Genomic DNA, 17200 nt, shown 5'->3' with positions numbered 1-17200 from the left:
ATTGTCCTTCTGTGGACTAGGAACTCAAATTGTTTGCTGGAACTTGGCTGGGTGTAAGGAGAAGTGCAAATTCATCTTGTTACATAGTAGGAGAGAGAGCTAGGAAGGTCTGAGATTTGTTTCCACAGAGATTACTGCAGTTCTTGGATCAGTATGTACAGAAGGAGGTGCTCTCTGTGCTAGGTGGCATGGAGGCATTAGTTAGTCTCATGAAATGAGCAAAAACCATTAATTGTGCAGGTTGGCAGTCTGTCTGCAAAGTTTTGGACAGGCAATGCCTCTGGATGCATGTGTGGCCCTGCAGTTTCTGCTGAATGGAATTTGTCTCATAAAATCTGATGAAAAGCTATTACAAACAGGCAGCTTGATTGAATAGCCCTTATTAAAAATTCTTGCTGACTCCAGTTAGCCTTCCCTCTACAGAGAGTAACTGGAGAACATCAGGAATGCAGTAGCAGGGTGTCTGTGCAGAAAATGAGCATAATTGCACAAAGGCTGCATCTTAGCTGGTGATGTCAGTCAGGACTGGCACATACAGGTCTTTGGTTTCCTGTTTTGATTTTTTTGCAACCATATTTTTTTTTAATCTGCCATTACTAAACTAAATTTTCTGTAGTGGTAAATCATGTTGTTAAAGCTTGATTCACAGAAATGTGTGCTAAGACCTGTGGTTTCATACTTGGTGGTAGTGCTGCTTAATTGACGTGTTTCCTCATTATCCATCTATCATGCTGGTACATCTATGGTTTTGTGCTCCATTGTGGGCTGGATGCAGCAGGTGACCTGGCTGTAAAGGGCTTAAAACGTTCATGACCTGGTGAAAAAGGGGCCAAAGTTGGGTTGTATCAGAACCTTGAGCAGGTTTGTTACACAATAACCTGCAGCAGCCTGACAGAGAGCACTGCCAGGATGGAAACATCTGGGAGTGGAAGGGAAAGACCACTGCTGCAGCCAGCCCTGCCTTGAAAAGTGATTCATCCAACACTGGAGCAGCTTCCTGGCATAAAAATACTTCTTATGTGTTCAGTGGTTTCCATGTGATTTCAAAGAACTTTAAAAGAAGGGAACTTCTCTGTCCTATTCTAAGAAGGAAGGTTTGATTGTACCTCATGTAACAAAAAGGAAGGGAAAGTGCAAAGAAGTGAGGCAGGCAGGTTGGCCAAGGTCAGGAAGAACTCTGTGGGAAAGCCAGAAATAGCACCTTGTGCTGCAGGCCTGTGCCTTGGCTACAAACCCACCAGTTGGCCCAGGCTGCCTCTGCAAGCTCATTGTTGAACAGGACCAGCATTCAGTGGCTTGTTTTTCACTGGTGTAAAATAGAAACCGTGCTGAGGACTCCAGATGCTGTGTACAGGCACTGGGGCTGCACTGTCTGAATCCCTTGGCATGTTGAGAAACAGAAGTATCTATTGTGAGCTGTGTGAAATGTCTGCAGAGAGGCTTTATCACAGAGGCTGGATGCCTGCAGTAGAACTACACTAAACCATCTTTATGCTGTTTACCTTGGTTTTTCCTATAAGCACGCACAGCTCTTAGAGTAAGCCCATGGAGTCAATGAAAAGTAATGGTTGGCAGAGGCGAGAATGTAAAAAACCCTTTAAGGTGGAGTTGCACAGCCTCCGTGGCAGTGTGTAGCCCTTACAACGTAGAGCTAGGAGAACCAAAGGGAGAATAAGGGCAGCAGGATTTAGTCCTTCATGATAATTCTCTTGAGGAGAGAACAGTTTTGGGTCTCTGAAGATAAACACTTTCCCTGCCACAGGCAGTTGTTCAAGCGTAGTTCCGTGTGGAAAGTCTCCTCTTCTGGTCTAAGACTTTTCCTGCGCCTGTAGGAGACAAGCCCAGAGACGCGGAGTTCCCCTCGAGCCAACAGCTCCACGGCACCGAGCGCCCATCGCCGAGCTCGTTCCCGGGGCGAAGGAGCCTCTGCGGCAGCAGCTTCCCGCTGCCCCGAGCCCTGCCCCGAGCCCTGCCCCGCGGCAGCCGCCCCTTCCCCTCCTGGGGGCGGGCAGCGGCAGCGTTAGGACCCGGCGGCGGCTGCGGGGCGGGGGGGGAAGCGCAGCCCGGCGCTTGTTTACCGGGAGGGGAGCGCCGGGGCAGGTCTCGCCGAGCGGAGCCGAGCTGCGCGGCCGGGCTGCCGGCGGCTCCTCGCCCTCCGCGCCGAGGATGCTGCCCGGGGGTCCGCGGTGGGCGCTGCTGCTGCTGGGCTCGCTGCTGCTGCTGCTGCTGCTGGGGGCCGCCCGCGGCGCCGAGGGTGAGTGAGTGAGTGCCGGCCCAGCTTTGTGGGGGACAAAGGCCGCTCTGGGGAGGGGGAACACCCCCGTGGGGAAGGCGGGGGCCGTGCTGGGGAGCTGCCCGGAGCGCGGGGGCTGCCCGGGCCGCCCGCAAGGCTCGGCTCGTCTCTCCGCAGAATGCGTCCGCGGTAACGGCGAGTCCTACCGCGGCAGGCGGCGAGTGGCCTCCGGCGGCGCCCCGTGCCTCAACTGGCGGATGGTGCGGAACGGCGCCGGTGCCGCGCTCCCGGCAGGTGGGTCCGGGGCCGGGGGGGGCTCTCGGGGCAGCGGAGGGTGCCGCGGCCGCGCTGACGGCCCGCTGCTCCCTAGCACTCGATGAGGACCACAACAGCTGCAGGAACCCGGACGGCGACGCCGCGCCCTGGTGCTACATCCAAGGCGCTACCGGGATCCCCGAGCGGCGATCCTGCGGCATCGCCCAGTGCTCAGGTAAGCGCGGCCGCCGCCGGTCCCTGTCTCTTCCTGCCCTCCCTGGCCTGCCCCCTACCGCCGGGGCTGGGTTTGTCACCAGGGTGGGGTCCCCCGGCGCACAAACAACCCCGGGCTACGCCGGCACCTCCCTCGGAAACACCGCGTACCCAGAGCTCCCCCCCAGCCCCCGCCTGTGCGTGCACATCTGCCTCCCAGCTATGCCGTGCTCCGCCCCTCCAGCTTTGCCATTAGTGCCAGAAAAGGCCCGTGAAAAGCCCCCGCTCCCCCATAATTCGCTTATCACTATAGCGCTCTCCAGCTGTGTTGCAAAAGGCTGAGATCTGGACATCCAGGAGCTGCCGAGGTGTGGGTAGACTGTTGCTGTGGGGCATGTTATGGCTGACTAAAGAACCTTCCTGCTGTTAAAGAATTGCCAGTGGGGATTTGAGAACGGGGTGCACGGCAAGAATGTGGAAAAAATGAGAGCTAGAAGGGAGGACAGTAAGAAATGGAAACACTGGATTCCTCCTGCATAGTCACAGTGAGAAACAGTTTGCTAAAAGAACTGTAGCCGAAGCCTGTTTTGGGGAGAGGAGGTGTCAGTGTTGACTGACATCAGAGCAACCACTGGGGATTTTTTCAACTGTTTACTACTTTCTGAGCCCTGCAAGATTTACTCGCACCACTGTCCCTTGAGACTGCTATCCTTGCATGTAAATACTTTTCCCACGCGCATACACCCTCCCCTTTTTTTCACTTTGCTCTTTTTTTTCCTGCTTTTCCCTAAAGATGAAGCAAAAAAATGTTCTGCTGCCAAGATCCTTCCTCAAAACACTTGCAGCTTTAGGATCAGAAGAGTTACCTGACCTTTCAACCTTTTGCATGTTTAATAGGTTTCATATTTTTGCGTCTCAGAGCGGGCACCATTTCATGGTTCAACAGTTCACTTTACTTCAGTTGCCCTGGCTGACCCTACTTGATGTTACTGTGCAGGACCCCTGATTTCCTGTCTCTGACTCCCTTCTGTACTTCCATTTCACATTGCACTGAGGACTCAAAATGGCTGCAGATAGAAAATCCACATGGAGTTATTGCCTGCTGTGGGGGGAGATGCAGGTGGAGTGAACTTTCAGGTGTGGATGCATACTGTGAACAGCATTTCCAAAAAGGAGGGGGTTTCTGTAGAAAAGGTAGTAGATACCTACTTTACACTGTCACAGCTTTTACAGTGCTACAGCTTCCATTTAAACTATGTCATGAAAGAATGAGCTACCTTGAAAATCTTTCAATGCTGTTGATGAAAAAGAGCACTGATAAAAAACAGGCCTGGGAAGGAACCTGTATCCTTGGGTGCCATTTCTGGGCCTTGACAGAGGAAGGAATTGTCCTTAGTCAGTGGCTGTGCTGCCTGCTCTGACTTAGACTGTCCAGTGGTGTCCCACCACTGCAAGGAGGGACCAGGGAAGAATATCCCCAGGTTGTTTTCACACCAGCTGGAGTCTCCTGTCAGACTTTCTTGTGTCTGGAGGATTGAGGCAGAAGAGGGATAAATAGGCTCCTGGGAGATTTGGGATGGAGATTCTCATAATCTTGTTCAGCATGATTGAAGCTGCAGCCTGTATATCGATCTATACACTAAATGAAGTCATTGTGCATCCTCTGGACTCATGCCCTGAACCTGGGTTTCAATCTGCTGTCTGACTTCTTTCATCTGTGGTGGTGCCTTGGACTCTTAGTTAAATAGGTTCATGTCAAAGGAAAGCGGGGGGAGGAATACATTTCTTGCCTACTTTGGTAGGATTTCTGTCAACAACTTAAGGGGGAACAAGTGTTTTCAGTGTTTTTCAGTGTGCTTTGAAGGCGGTTCAGTGATGCCAGTCTAGAGCTGTCCCACTCTCAAGACACACGTTGTTTTGAGGTACTCATAAGTGCTTGATATGTTGTATATATATATATATTTTTTTTTTTTTTTCTCCTCTCAACAGATGCTGCAGCTAGCACAGCCCCAGTCCCTACAGCAGAAGTTGGTGCTTCCCAGGAGGAGGAGCAGGTGTTTGAACCAGCTGATACTTTGCCCTCCCGGAGCGAGGCAGCCGCGGTGCAGCCCGTCATTGGGATCAGTCAGAGAGTACAGATGAACTCCAGAGAAAAGAAGGACTTGGGGACCCTAGGTACAAAGCCAGGATTGTGTGATGGATCCATTCCTTTAATTGTAGCAGGACAGACCTGTTTTGAGGCACTGAAAGCAGCATTATAGCAGGATCTGCCACCTCTTAATTTTGGCTCCTTTATTTCTCTTTTCACAGGTTATGTGCTGGGGCTGATCATGATGGTGATAATCATTGTCATTGGGGCTGGCATTGTCCTGGGATACATCTATAAGAGGTGAGTGGCTGTTCTTTGGTCAAAAGCTGGTGTACATAGAGCAGGAATGTCTGAGCACCTGCACACCCAACCAGATCCCAAGGAAATGGGACAGAAGTGTAGGTTTGATTATGGCACATTGAGCAAGTTTGTCACACTGAGGAAAGAACTACTGAAGAGTTAACTCTGTTCTTCTCCCCACTATTGTGATGTTCTATCTCACTTAAAGTTTCAAGTTCCCCTCTTTAATATTTGGGTTTTTGTGTGTGCATGTGTGCCTTGATATGACTTTTTCAGATGTACTCAGGAGCAGGATTTTGTCAGAACTGGAAAGAGCAGATCCCAGGTACCCTCACAGGAAGTTTCTTTTGCTCAGAAAAAGAACAATTCTTCTAGCAGGCCACCTGTTCCCCTGATTTCTCTAGTCTATCTTTAGAAGAAAAACAATTGGCAGGTTTTTTTTGCTACTCATGCATTGTATCCTATGAAGCTGACTATCAGGTAGCACTTTTTTTGGTCCAAGTTCATTTTAGCAAAGTTCCTGTATACTTTAAGGTCAGTTTTGATTTTGACTTCAGTTACTTTTTTTTCAGTCACTTCACTGTGTGGGACAGAAATGTTTCTGTAGCTCAGCAGTGTTTGAGGGTAGTGGCAGTAGCAAGCTGCTTACTTGTAAGAGAGAGGGCAGGATTAACAAATAGCAGTGATTGTCACTGCAGCAAGCAAAGGCCCAGGCTCCCTCCTCTGGGAGGGTTTGTTCTATGTTTTGGCTGTTTGACAACAGTCTGACACAACCAAGCAGAAGGAACCCTTTCCCAAGCTGGGACATGTCCTTATGTAAGTGTTTATAATAAATGCTGACAGAAAAAAAGCAGAGGGAGGAGTGTTACATAAGGGGCAAAACACAGAGTGCTGCTTGTCGAGGAATCTGATTTGAGGTGTCACTTCAGAGAATGCTGTCTTGTGTGCTGGCAGGAATGGCAGCCACTGCTGCATGTTTGGAGGCAGCTTTGAAAAGCAGCCAGAATGGCAACAGGAAACCCCAGCAGCTCTGCCTGCCTGAGATCACGAGCCTCAGGAGGAGCGAGTGGTGCCTGCCCCACCCCTCTCCTGTCCTCGGTGGGAGGAAGCAATAGATCAGTGCTGGGCTTTGTCCAAAGGAGCTTTGCTTCTCCAGTCACAGTGAGCTCTCAGCAGGGATGTTCTGCACATTTACTGTCTCCTTCCTTGCCTTGATCTCAGAATTGCATGTGCAAGCTGGCAGGTTTGGGTAGTAGGTGTGGTGAGAAACCTTTAATGGGTTTAGTAGTTTTTGGTATACATAGCTCTTCTGGAGACAACATGCTGTTAATGCCAAATCCATTTTTAAAGCAAGGCAGTTCTTCCACAGCACGAATTACAGAGGTGTTCCTTCACTTAGCAACAGGCTGGAGACTGAGGTAGGTTTGAGGAGCTGGTTGTGGCATTAAGCTGTTATAGCTGCAGTGGCAGAAGGCAGGGCCAGCTCTGAAGTCAGCTTTAATACTTTCTGGACAGCTTAATTTGCTGCAACAAAAGGCAGAAGCTGTCACCACCTCCAGTATTTGTTCCAGATGAAGCAGGTTACAGAAGCTCTTTTCCACAGCAGTGGCCTCTGCACTGTCTCACTTTTCCCCTGGGCCTGCACCAGGCAGTGCTATGGGACTGGAAAGGATAAGGAAACATATGGCAGCTCTGTGGTTTGAAGGAGGAGCTTGGCTGTACAGTCATTTATCAGCAGCAATGTCAGTGAATAAGCCACTTTGAGGGAGGGACAGATTTCACTTGGCTGCTTGTTTTTCAAAGATGCTCAGCTGTGGTCCTCTGCTTACAGTAGGGAATATTTCTGGCCCTTTGTATGCAGCTGAAACCACTTAAATCTTAAAGAGCAGAGTCCCTTCTTCTCTACTCCATCAGCTTTACTGAGACTCCCTCCAAGCAGCAGCACTCACCCCACGTGTATATTTTGGTTTTTGTTGTAATGCAGGGGGAAAGACCTGAAGGAGAAGCACGAGCAGAAGGTTTATGAGCGAGAGATGCAGCGTATCACGCTGCCCCTGTCGGCGTTCAGCAACCCCGCGTGCGAGCTGGTGGATGAGAACACCATCGTGGTGCAGCCCAGCCAGACACCCCTGGAGGACACCCGGGACGGCAGCGGCCCCCTCATGGGCCAGGCGGGGACTCCTGGGGCCTGAGCAGCTCAGGCAGGAGCGCTACAGGCTGAGCAAAGCCTCCAGCTTCCCACTGTGAGTGCAGGGGGTGCGTGTGTTCATTTCTGTTTTGTTTTCTTTTTGATGAACGCCGGATGAAGGTGATGCAGAAGAACAGAGCAATGGGCAATTCATCATCTGCTTGAGGGGCACCGTTCAGTGCATGACCAGCTGGGGACTGGTGTGGTGGACCCTGCTGCTTCTTCCCACCTGTCTCCACGGTGTGCCAAGGAGCTGGGGGGGATGATGGGCCAGGCTTAAAACTGGCCACAGATCCTGTAGCCTGGAGTGTGGTCGTGGCTTCCTCTTTCTATGTTCTTTTCCTATTTACGGTGTGCACTGTTACTTAAGTTTCAGCCTGGAACCTCAGGAGAGAACAGTACTGCAGGGACTGAGGGGAGCTTCATGTCAGATTTAGCTAGATAATTACACTCTGATTATAGTTCCTGCCTTTTTGCTTTAGTGGCTGAGAGCTGGAATCACTGTCCAGAATCCTGCTACTGGATCGGTTTTTTTTCCAAGGAAGAGCTTATTTGAGGGATGTCTTTGGCCAGAAGCAGAATGTTTAGCCCCAGTGCTCTCCTCAAGCTCTTGACAAATCCAGGTCTTCCAGGGCTGAGGCCACTTCTCCATTCCCCTGTGGTGCTACATGCACAGCCACAGTTGTAGGTGTCCCAGGGGTCTGTCTGTGCCTCCTGCTCACTTACACAGATCAGGAAAGCAAGGGTGAGTGGTAGATAGTTGTGGAGTGAAGAAAACAAACTGCCCTTCAGTTACTTACAGCAGGTTAAACACTGAGGATACAGAACATCCTCTTTTGAACTCCCTACGCTTCCTACAGAGCCAGTGCTGGACAGAGTGGCCAAGCTGTGGAGGTCACCCTGATCACAGTGCAGCAGTTCTGGCTCTAAGGGCAGAACAGGGCAGCTGTTTTGTAAGATACTGAAATTCTGGTGTGGCTCCTGGCCCAGCCTCTGTCACATACTCAGCCTGTGCAGCAAGACTACTTACTTACAGAGCCTGGTCCTATTAGAGAGGTTTTGTAACAACTTTTATTAGCATTTCAGGGGGTTTGGAAGGGATGGTTGCTGCAGTGTCTCCCTAATGGCATCAAGGCAAGGCCAGTTCAGGGAAACATCTGTCCCCGCTTCAGGGGATTCAAGCCATTCAAGTAAGTTTTCCAGCCATCTGCTTTAGAGCTGTGGGCCTAACAGGGAGCAGCACTTGGCAGCAGGGATTTTAGCGTTAAAGTTTGATTCAGAAAAGGGAAATATTTTATTTTTAAACGCCTTTGAATACCATTTCTTTGTAAAATGTTTTAAATACCTCATTATAAGAAGGTGCAGACTGCTACCTTGTATTAAAGCTTAAAAGAAGAATGCTCTGTACACCTATGTGGACTGTGGCTCATCTGTGCATTCCTCCTGCCAGAGCAGCATCCTTTGCCATGTTTCAGACTTTGAATTGAGGAGAAGGGAAGATGCCACTTCAGTTTGCCAGGCCCAAAAGTAAATCCCTACAAGCAGTGCCTGCCTGCACCAGCACTGACAAGGGGCATGAAGCTTGTCTCCCTGCTCCAGCAGCTCCTCTTGGACTGGGACACTGTTCCTGAAAAGCAGCTGTGGGTGACTCAGCAGGCTGGCCCATGGGAACAGACTCTTGCTTACAGCCCCTTCCTGAACTGACCTGGCTCAGTTGTGCTTGGTGCTGCTCAGCAGCAGCTCCAGCCCTTGAGAAGTGCAGTGGAGACAGAGCACAGCAGGTTACAGGAGGTACTAACAGAGCCAGCATTTTTGTTCAGTTGTTGTCTTAACAAAAGGCCCCTGAACTACATATTTCAGAAGAAGATGTTTCCAAGAACAGGTTGTATTTTTATCCCTGGATTAGAAAAGGAAAATGGAGAGGCTTTATGATCTGCTGACTCCTGTCCACCCTTGAAACCAACCAACGAATGAACAGAACTTGTTCCCTTTCCCTCACTCCAGGTAAATAGTCCTACAGAGCACTGTGATTCTGCAGTTCTGGGAATGTGGCAGAGTCCACAGACTCAAAAAAGGGTGTTCTGGATGGTACCTAATCTGGGCAGTTTTGGTGTTGCCATTTTGTGACTGCAATAGAAACCCGAGAAAGTGACGGCTCCCGGCTTTACTGAACACAGAGACCACAAAATCAGCATACAGTTACTGCTCTTTAATTTAGTTAGAACGTGGAGCTGTGCAAATCACAGTTCATAAACCCCACCCACACATCACCCAGGACTCTCCCCTCAGGGGTCCCCTCACAAACCAGCCTGGGAGGGGGAATGAAAGGGCAAATCCTATTAACAATCCTGGATCCACTGGACCCAGTTTAGAGAGGCTCCTGCCTGACTTTCAGCACAGGGAGTCCCTAGTGTTTCTAAAACACCACTACACAGACTAAAAACACCCCCCTTGCATACCTGATGTCAGGTGATGGCTGGTCCCATGTTATTTTTCATAATACTTTAAACTCATGGGTAGGGGAGGAAACCAAAGTAACAGCAAAGATTTAACACCCATCCCCCACCATTCAATGCTGAAGGGAGGAGGAGGGAAAAGGAGCACGCTAAAAATCCAGTTAAACCATGATGTTTGTGAGACTTAGAGCAGAACTTGATTCAGCTTTTTGTTCAGTTCTGCCAACCACGTGAGCTACTGCAGCAGTAGCTTCCTTCCTTCCTTCTCCCACCAAGGGAGGAAGAAGAGAAGTACTGGAAGAAAATACAGCTCTACCCACCTCCCAATGACTCCAAGCCCGTTTTTCCCCCCCAGAGCAGGGAATAACCCTGAGGAAAATTTCTGTTTGGAGAATCAGCTCAGGTGCTGCAGCAGCAGCTGCAAGAAGGACCTTCAAAGGGAGCAACTTGCACAATCTGCAGGAAAGGATGAGGTAGTGGCAACTGAAGTATTAGTTCTCCAGCTGCCACTCCAGGGAGGATGGGACATTCTCCAGCACTTTTCTATTCATGAACTCCTTTAATTAACCTTGGGCAAGTCCCCTTTTGCCATTGTCCATGCCCAAGGTCTGAGCCACTTCAAACGTTTGGCTTTCTGACAAGCACCCTCTGCCACCATTCCTGTCACCTCACATCCACAGGCCAAGAGCTCAAGCACTCAGGAATGTCCACACCCAGTGCCTAGTGCAGAACTACACATTCAGGTTCAAATACTTTCACCTAGGTTAAGGTTTTGGGCAGGCAAACTCACTGCAGGCGCAGGGTCTGAAAATGCTCCAGTGGCTCATTTGCTGCCTGCCTCATCTGCCATCAGGAGGGGCAAGCAGAGCTCAGTCTTAGTGTTTCTAGGCAGTCTTAGTGTTTCTAGGCAGGCTTTTGGAGGTATTCAGAGACACAGAAGGAATAAAAGCCCACAAAACCAAAACAATTCATATGTGCTTCCCCAGAGACACGGTATTTCAGGAGAGCTGCCCAATTCCTGGGGCTTTTTACTCCTTCCTCTGATGTGTGTCAGAGGCCAAAATCTCAGTGGGTTGTTCTGGGAAACACATGCAAATACATACATGTGCTGTCCTGGTGAGACATGTTGCTGCATGTCCAATTTCCCCAGCTTTCTGGGCAGGGCAGTCAGTGGGAGAAGCTGTTCCAGAAGTTGGTCCTTACCCAGGAGAGTCTCCTATAGCAATTCCCTCCCTGGCAGACAGGCCAGGGTGGCTTCACAGCTTGCAGCCAAGTTCTAAGGCACCACAGTAAAGAAGCCTGAAAAGGCCAGAGAAATATTTCTCAAGCCAGAAAAATAGTGTTCAGCGGCTTTCCTAGGTGCAGCTGGCAGGAAACAATCCTTTTTGCTTCTGAAACGTGCCAGGAATCCACAGTGAATCAGGATATCCAAGAGGAGGGAAGCTGGGTGGGGAGAGAGAGGCAGTGCAGCAGATGCACAGCGTGGTGCCCCGTTAATGCCCTGGAAGTGGCTGAAGTGCATCTCCCTCCCTGCTGCTCAGCCCAGCTCCAGTGAAGTGGTGCAGGCAGCAGGAGCAGCCTAGGTTGTGTTTTCAGGTAGCTTGTCACGGTTCAGTCCATACTGCACACTCACATTGTGGTCCAGCTCCTCCAGCTCAGATGGAAGGGGGATGGCAAGTTCTCCCAGGTACAGAGAGAGAGCTTCAAAGGAATCTTCCAGCTTGGAAAAAGGGGGCCTAGAAAGCAGCAGTGAGGAAACATGAGTAGGAAAGAGGAAGCAGAACAGCATCTGGAAAGTCTGAACTAGCTGTCCATCCAGGTCCCTGTACCATGTCATGAACAGGGCCAGGATTTCCTTCCCATTCAGCTTCCAAGCCTGCAAAGCCCTCATCTGTCTGGGCTACCTATTTTTATAGCCAGTCAGTGACCAAGGAGGTCTGGCTCTTTGGAACCCACTTGGCAGCAACATTGTTCTGAAGCTACAAGTTTCATAACTGAAATCAAATGAAGTATTTACCTTACTGTCAAAGTCTGCCCCTGCTCTTTGTACCTGGGCAATCCTGAACAATCATTCCTTCTTTACTCTGTCTTGGAATTGTTTCAGACATCTCCACCATACAGCAGTCTCTCTCCCAAACCGTTGAGTCTGAAGCCTCTCACTCATGGAAGCCTTTGAGCATTGCCATAGATGGCTGGAGCTGCCCTCTGTGCAGAGCAGTCCTTCCACTATGGGATACAGACACATCCTGCAGGCTTCCAAAGAGTCCTCCAGACCCCAAACCTACCTGCTCTCTGGTTCCAGTCTGCAGCAGATAGCAGCCAGAGGGAAAAAGGCTGGAGGACAATCAGCAGGAACAAACTTCTCCCAGAACAGCTTGACATTAAGGCCAAAATCCAGTGTGCGTGGGAGACAGTCTGGGTCAGCATAAACCTGGCCTATGATCTAGGGAAAGTGAGAGAAACACTTAAGTACTGCAGCAGATCAGGCAGGGGCTCCTTCAAAGTATCATGATGGAAATGAAACAACAGAAACACTGTTCTTCCTCTCCAGTGGAGCCACTAGCTCATGGCACTACATACAGACAAACTTCACTGGACACTTTTTCAAGACCTGGTGATGTGTCCACGACTGTGGAGGAAGTCCCAGATGCCTTCTCCTTCTGCCCAGGGTCCCTCTGCCAGAAGACACAGCATGATGTGCCCCTCTCAGGCAGCTCCACAGTGTCTTGCAGCTGGGGATGATGCAGCCCCTCCTGATTGCAGGTAGTCAAGGCAACCTGCACCACCATCCTATCCCTTCCCTTTCTAACCATCTTACCATGCCAACAGCAAAGCTCCTCAGTACAGAGCCTGTCCTGAACAATGCTGGGAAGTCAACAGCACCTCTAATTCTGAATTGTTCTGCCAGTGACAGATTCAACCCCCACCACAGCCAGAGGGCTGGGACAGACAAGACAGACAAACAACCATAACTGACATCCAGGAGGCTGCAGGAAAAGGAGAGCCAGTAAAGAGCTGGGTGGACAGGGAGCCCTGCCCCAGCCTTGCCCCAGTGCTCACCATCTCCAGCACAAGTGTAGAGGGAAGGAGCCCACAGCAGAGAGCTGTGGGGGGATCTGGACTCAGAAGGCAACACAAACTTTCACGTGGGCAGAGTATGAAGTTTAAAGCCTCACTGGGTATCATAGAAGGGCTGTTATTTATAACCACCCAGGCTTTTCTATGCCAGTAACTCAGCACGACAGCTACATCCTGGAACTAGACAGAAACGCCCATTATGTGTTTTGGCAGGTTTATGTCCTTATCTGTTTGAGTGTTTAATTTTAGGGAATTTTTTTAGCATCATAATTTTGGTGACGAGGAGAATGTTCATATGGTACTACCCTTTTATTTGTCTTTTTTTCTAGATGAAACAATTGTTTTAATCCCACATACAGATTTTTCAAGTTCCTAACTCTGTAACTCACAGCCACAACATTCTCTGAGACGAGGGCCCAGTGTAAACAGAGCTCCAGATGAGGCCACAAAGATTTATGCACAGACATTTTCTTTGTCTCCTTCACCCAAACACTGAAAATGAAACTCTGCTGGCATCCCCTGGTGTTCCTGCAACTGCTGTGTTACACATAACACCCTGCCTTTCATCTGCATTTCCACTGTCATACACATCTTTTAAACTGAAAATACCTTGCAGCTTTCAAGTGCTGCTTTTTGTTCTGCAGATAGAAAAGCCTGATATAGCAATCAGACTCTGCATTGGCTCAGAAATAAACTAAGCCAACAGACATCAGGGTGCAAGCTTCATTAATCGACCTGCAAAGAGGTTTTTGTTTCCACTTCTTTGAAGTGAAGTGCCATCCCCAGCGGAGGCCCTGAATTTGCTGAGATTATGCAGCTGATTGTTCTTTTAATGAGGCAGAAAAAGAAAAAAGCATCACAGTTCTAGGGAATACATCTACTTTCGAACAGATAGCAGGCTCAGTCAGAACTTGATGACTTTTTTACAGCTTCTCTCAGTCCAGGAAGAAACTGGGACCAGCAAACTACAAGACAGCTATCTTCCTTGAGGAAACAGAGGCTTGTTTTCCCAGTCTAATTCACTAATAATGTGCTGTTAGGTCACAGGCTGCACACTCAGATGCAGAGATCTGCGTGACACCATGTGTACACAGAGATGGGGACAATAAAGATGCCATTTAATGTCCTTGTCTTACCTCGCAGAGAACAATCCCAAATGAAAAAATGTCCACCATCTCATCGTAGCTCTGTCCTGTAGGAAACATGAGACATTCAGCTCTGTAAAGAGAGAGTTACCCAGCCAGCTATTTCAGGAGCTGCCAGCACCAAGCTTAACTAAGGCTATTCCCTGGAGAGCCCTAAAACAGGATTCAAAGCAAGGCTTAAAGCTGAGCAGGGTCAGTCACCCCAAGATCTGTATATACCAACTGCATTACACTGCATTACAGATTTTACCCTGCTTCTCTCTCGTACGGGGGAATTGCAGGACAACACTGTGTCAGATCTGAGCAAATGCTAAGAATAACTATGGAAAGCTCCTGCCCATTTTCATTGATTGTTGTTCTTGTGGATCTCTACAGAGCATGGAGCCAGTGCTCAGCTTCCCCAGCAGCCAGTGAGTCCCTGCTGCAGTGACTGCAGAGATAATAAATTACACACCGGCAGCACTTTGATCCTGGGAGAGCTGGCAGGCTCCAGCAAGCCATGCTCTGCTTACACACACCCCTCCCAAGCCAGGAGCTGCTAAGCAGCCTTGCTTTCAGAGCTGATGTCACACTATGCTTTTGCTGTTCTCTTGACAAATGCCAGGACTGAGACAAACTCTGAAAAGCAGCCTCAAACTTCTTTAGGGCTGGAGGCCTTGAGGAAAGGCAAATAGAACAGCACACAAGAAAGCAACATAGAAAACTGAGCTGGGGGAGAGGAGCCCAGTCCTCCCTTCCCCAGTAGACTATGCTGGACAATGCTGACATCCCAGCCAGCCAAACTGCCCAACCTGGTCAGAGAGACCTGCTCGTTAGAAGGCAATTCTATCCACTGTATTTCACCTTCACCTCAACTCCTGCAGGGGCAGCTTTTCCTCTGAGGGTCACAGCTCAACCTTAATGAATGCAACTGAGGGATGCACGTCAAAACCCAGATTTCCCTGCACTTGGACAACTCCCCCTGAATCCTGAGGCTTCAGCAAACCTGGCAGCACACGGCCTCTCCCTAGATCTGTGCAACAGCATAAACCTCATCCCAGAATGTAATGATTCCCTGTTTCAAGGGGCAGTTCCAAAGCACGAGGCTATAACAGAAATTGGTCTCAGGTTCAGTTTTATCTCAGGCCTCTTTTTTCTTTCCTTTTATTTCGATTGTAGCAAGTTTACTTCTGTTGCCCTCCTAAAGAATCCTGTTGTCAAGCCAGAAGCAGTGCCTGGGCTGGTACAAAGGCTCACCAGGGCAGGCAGTGCAGGACTGCAGCTATGGCCTCTGTGTGTATAGAAAAGCTTCCACATGAGCAGGTCTAAAACCACAGGCTCTAAAAGGTTTGGGTGTTACTGGGGCACAGAAACTTTCAGTAATCCTGTCATCTCTGTATCTTGTCCTGCTGCTGGACTCTTACCATTGAGCATCTCTGGGGCCATCCAGTAGGGGTTCCCCACCACCGTGTAGCGCTTTTTCCTGTCGCTCTTGCGCAGGGTTCGTTTCTTGGCCGACGGCTTCTCCAGGGTCGGCTTCTTCCTCTCCTCCACAATCAGCCGGGACAGACCGAAGTCAGCCACCACCACTGTCTTATCCTGCACAGGGGGTTTAGGACATGACACCGATGGCTCTCAGCCCCTTTCAGGAGCAAAGAGGCTGCAATTCCTGTTCACTACCAACTATAGTCTAAGGCAACTACCCAGGTTTCCTGCCACCACATGAGCATAGCAAGATGCCCAGACACTGTAAGATACCCAGTTCATGACCCCAGCTCATCACTTGCTCCCTTCATGATCTTCTTTCCTGTGTGGTTGCTAGCACTTATACCATCAATTTGGCTACTTGCCAGGAGAAACCTGGACCTTTCCTTTTAGATCTTCCTCTTTTACCTGGTCAGAAATTAACTTGGACTTTTATCCTGCGTTGTCTGAAGCCAAGTGAAAAAGGGCAGGCTTGAGGGAATGAAACTACATAATCTTGTGACCCAGCATTTAAAAAAGTGAGAGGACACACATGTGCACACACCTACACATTTGTCTGAATCCTGAGTGCCAACAGAAAGTCACTGAGTGGTTAAAAGAACAGAAATAGCTGCAGAGAACACCTCAGACTTGAGATAAAGAACACAGCTGTACTAATTCTCAGAAAGTGACTCTTACAGGAACTGCTACCAGAGGAAGGGTGGTAAGAGAACAGAACACAAACAGTGAAAGCTGGATCAGTCTAGAAAGTCCTGTGTGAGAATAAAGCTCCTTTGCCTGGGGCACAAAGCCTCTCTGAAATCAGTTCCACCCTGACAAAAGAGGGAACATCATGTGGAGAAAACCAAGGGAGGAAGATGCCAAGGAGAGAAGCAGCATGCTGTGGGAACTGAGGTGTAACTCACCAGCTTGATCAGGCAATTGTGTGAATTCAGGTCTCTGTGAATGATGCACATGGAGTGCAAGTAAGCCTGGAACAGAAGGAGAAAAGCTGGTGTTAGGGGTTCCTAGATGAGCATTTACAGACTCCACAACCCAATTCCAGTAGTCAGGCAGTGCCCACAGCCCTTCATACACCACCCTCCTGAAGCCACTAACCCTGACCCCAGAGTCTGCTCTGTTATGAAGCAACAGTCCAACTCACCATTCCAGAGGCAATCCCTTTGGCAAAGCTGACCTTCTGCTGCCAGGGGAATGGGTCCTGAAAGACAAATCCTCAATGGTCAGGGACCATCTTACCAGCCAGCTGCTGACAGCAGTTCCTTCACAAGATGGACTCTTACAGCAGTCAGAGACACAATACAGCCCCAGAAAGAAGAGGTTTCCTGCCTCAAGCTCACCCACAGCTAGGAAGCAGCTTTACTGCACAGCTCCAAGAAGACTAATAACAAGTACATGGGCACAGCCAGCACAGGCAGGCTCACTGAGCACACGTGTCCCAGGTGTCCATACTCACTGCGTTACGGAGGAAGTCCTTCAGCGTGCCGCCCTCGATGTACTCGGTGAGGAGATTGAGCTTCTTGTCCTTGTACAGCACACCAATGAACTTCAGCACGTTGGGGTGGTCCAGGCTGCGCATCACCTTCACCTGCAGGCAGAGACATCCCAAAGGGATGATTCACATCAAAAAGGGAATGGAACAAGTCCTGACAGATCCGTTCTGTGGTGAAAATCACTCCAGAGCTCAAAATCCTGTTCAGGGATCACAGAGATCACTCAAACCCCAACCTTAAGGCAGTCAATAAACTGTTGCCTCTTCATTTTCATGCTGTGCAATTA

At 49.5% G+C, this 17200-nt stretch overlaps 2 protein-coding genes across 5 annotated transcripts in view; one reads left to right on the top strand and one right to left on the bottom strand.

The window, feature by feature from the left end:
* The first annotated feature begins 1860 nt into the window (after positions 1 to 1860).
* PIK3IP1 (phosphoinositide-3-kinase interacting protein 1) lies at positions 1861 to 8685 on the top strand. The gene is made up of 6 exons (XM_036393018.2): positions 1861 to 2254; positions 2411 to 2527; positions 2604 to 2723; positions 4691 to 4876; positions 5012 to 5090; positions 7075 to 8685. Exons 1-6 carry the CDS (start codon positions 2167 to 2169, stop codon positions 7280 to 7282), a joined length of 798 nt encoding a protein of 265 aa, XP_036248911.1. The 5' UTR covers positions 1861 to 2166; the 3' UTR covers positions 7283 to 8685.
* A 781-nt stretch (positions 8686 to 9466) lies between these two features.
* LIMK2 (LIM domain kinase 2) overlaps positions 9467 to 17200 on the bottom strand; it is a 30806-nt gene continuing 23072 nt past the window's right edge. For all 4 annotated transcript variants that reach the window (XM_036393016.2, XM_036393017.2, XM_036393014.2 and 1 more), the window contains 7 exons: positions 16878 to 17009; positions 16566 to 16622; positions 16327 to 16392; positions 15361 to 15535; positions 13949 to 14004; positions 12020 to 12177; positions 9467 to 11470 (listed from right to left, as the gene is read on the bottom strand). In XM_036393016.2, the coding sequence (XP_036248909.1) occupies positions 11314 to 11470; positions 12020 to 12177; positions 13949 to 14004; positions 15361 to 15535; positions 16327 to 16392; positions 16566 to 16622; positions 16878 to 17009 (801 nt within the window). In that variant the 3' untranslated portion in view covers positions 9467 to 11313. The remainder of the gene's footprint in view (positions 11471 to 12019; positions 12178 to 13948; positions 14005 to 15360; positions 15536 to 16326; positions 16393 to 16565; positions 16623 to 16877; positions 17010 to 17200) is intronic.

The sequence above is a fragment of the Molothrus ater genome, chromosome 18, assembly GCF_012460135.2.
Source record: "Molothrus ater isolate BHLD 08-10-18 breed brown headed cowbird chromosome 18, BPBGC_Mater_1.1, whole genome shotgun sequence".
NCBI classification, from domain to species: domain Eukaryota; kingdom Metazoa; phylum Chordata; class Aves; order Passeriformes; family Icteridae; genus Molothrus; species Molothrus ater.
Note: the sequence above shows the minus strand (reverse complement) of the source record. Positions and strands in the feature narration are given on the sequence as shown.

Bases quoted from the DNA above. Each gene is read 5' to 3' on its own strand.
- PIK3IP1 (XM_036393018.2), top strand. From the start codon at position 2,167: ATGCTGCCCGGGGGTCCGCGGTGGGCGCTGCTGCTGCTGGGCTCGCTG. The intron at 4,877-5,011 runs GTACAAAGCCAG...CTCTTTTCACAG, and splicing joins GAAGGACTTGGGGACCCTAG to GTTATGTGCTGGGGCTGATC. The intron at 5,091-7,074 runs GTGAGTGGCTGT...GTTGTAATGCAG, and splicing joins CTGGGATACATCTATAAGAG to GGGGAAAGACCTGAAGGAGA.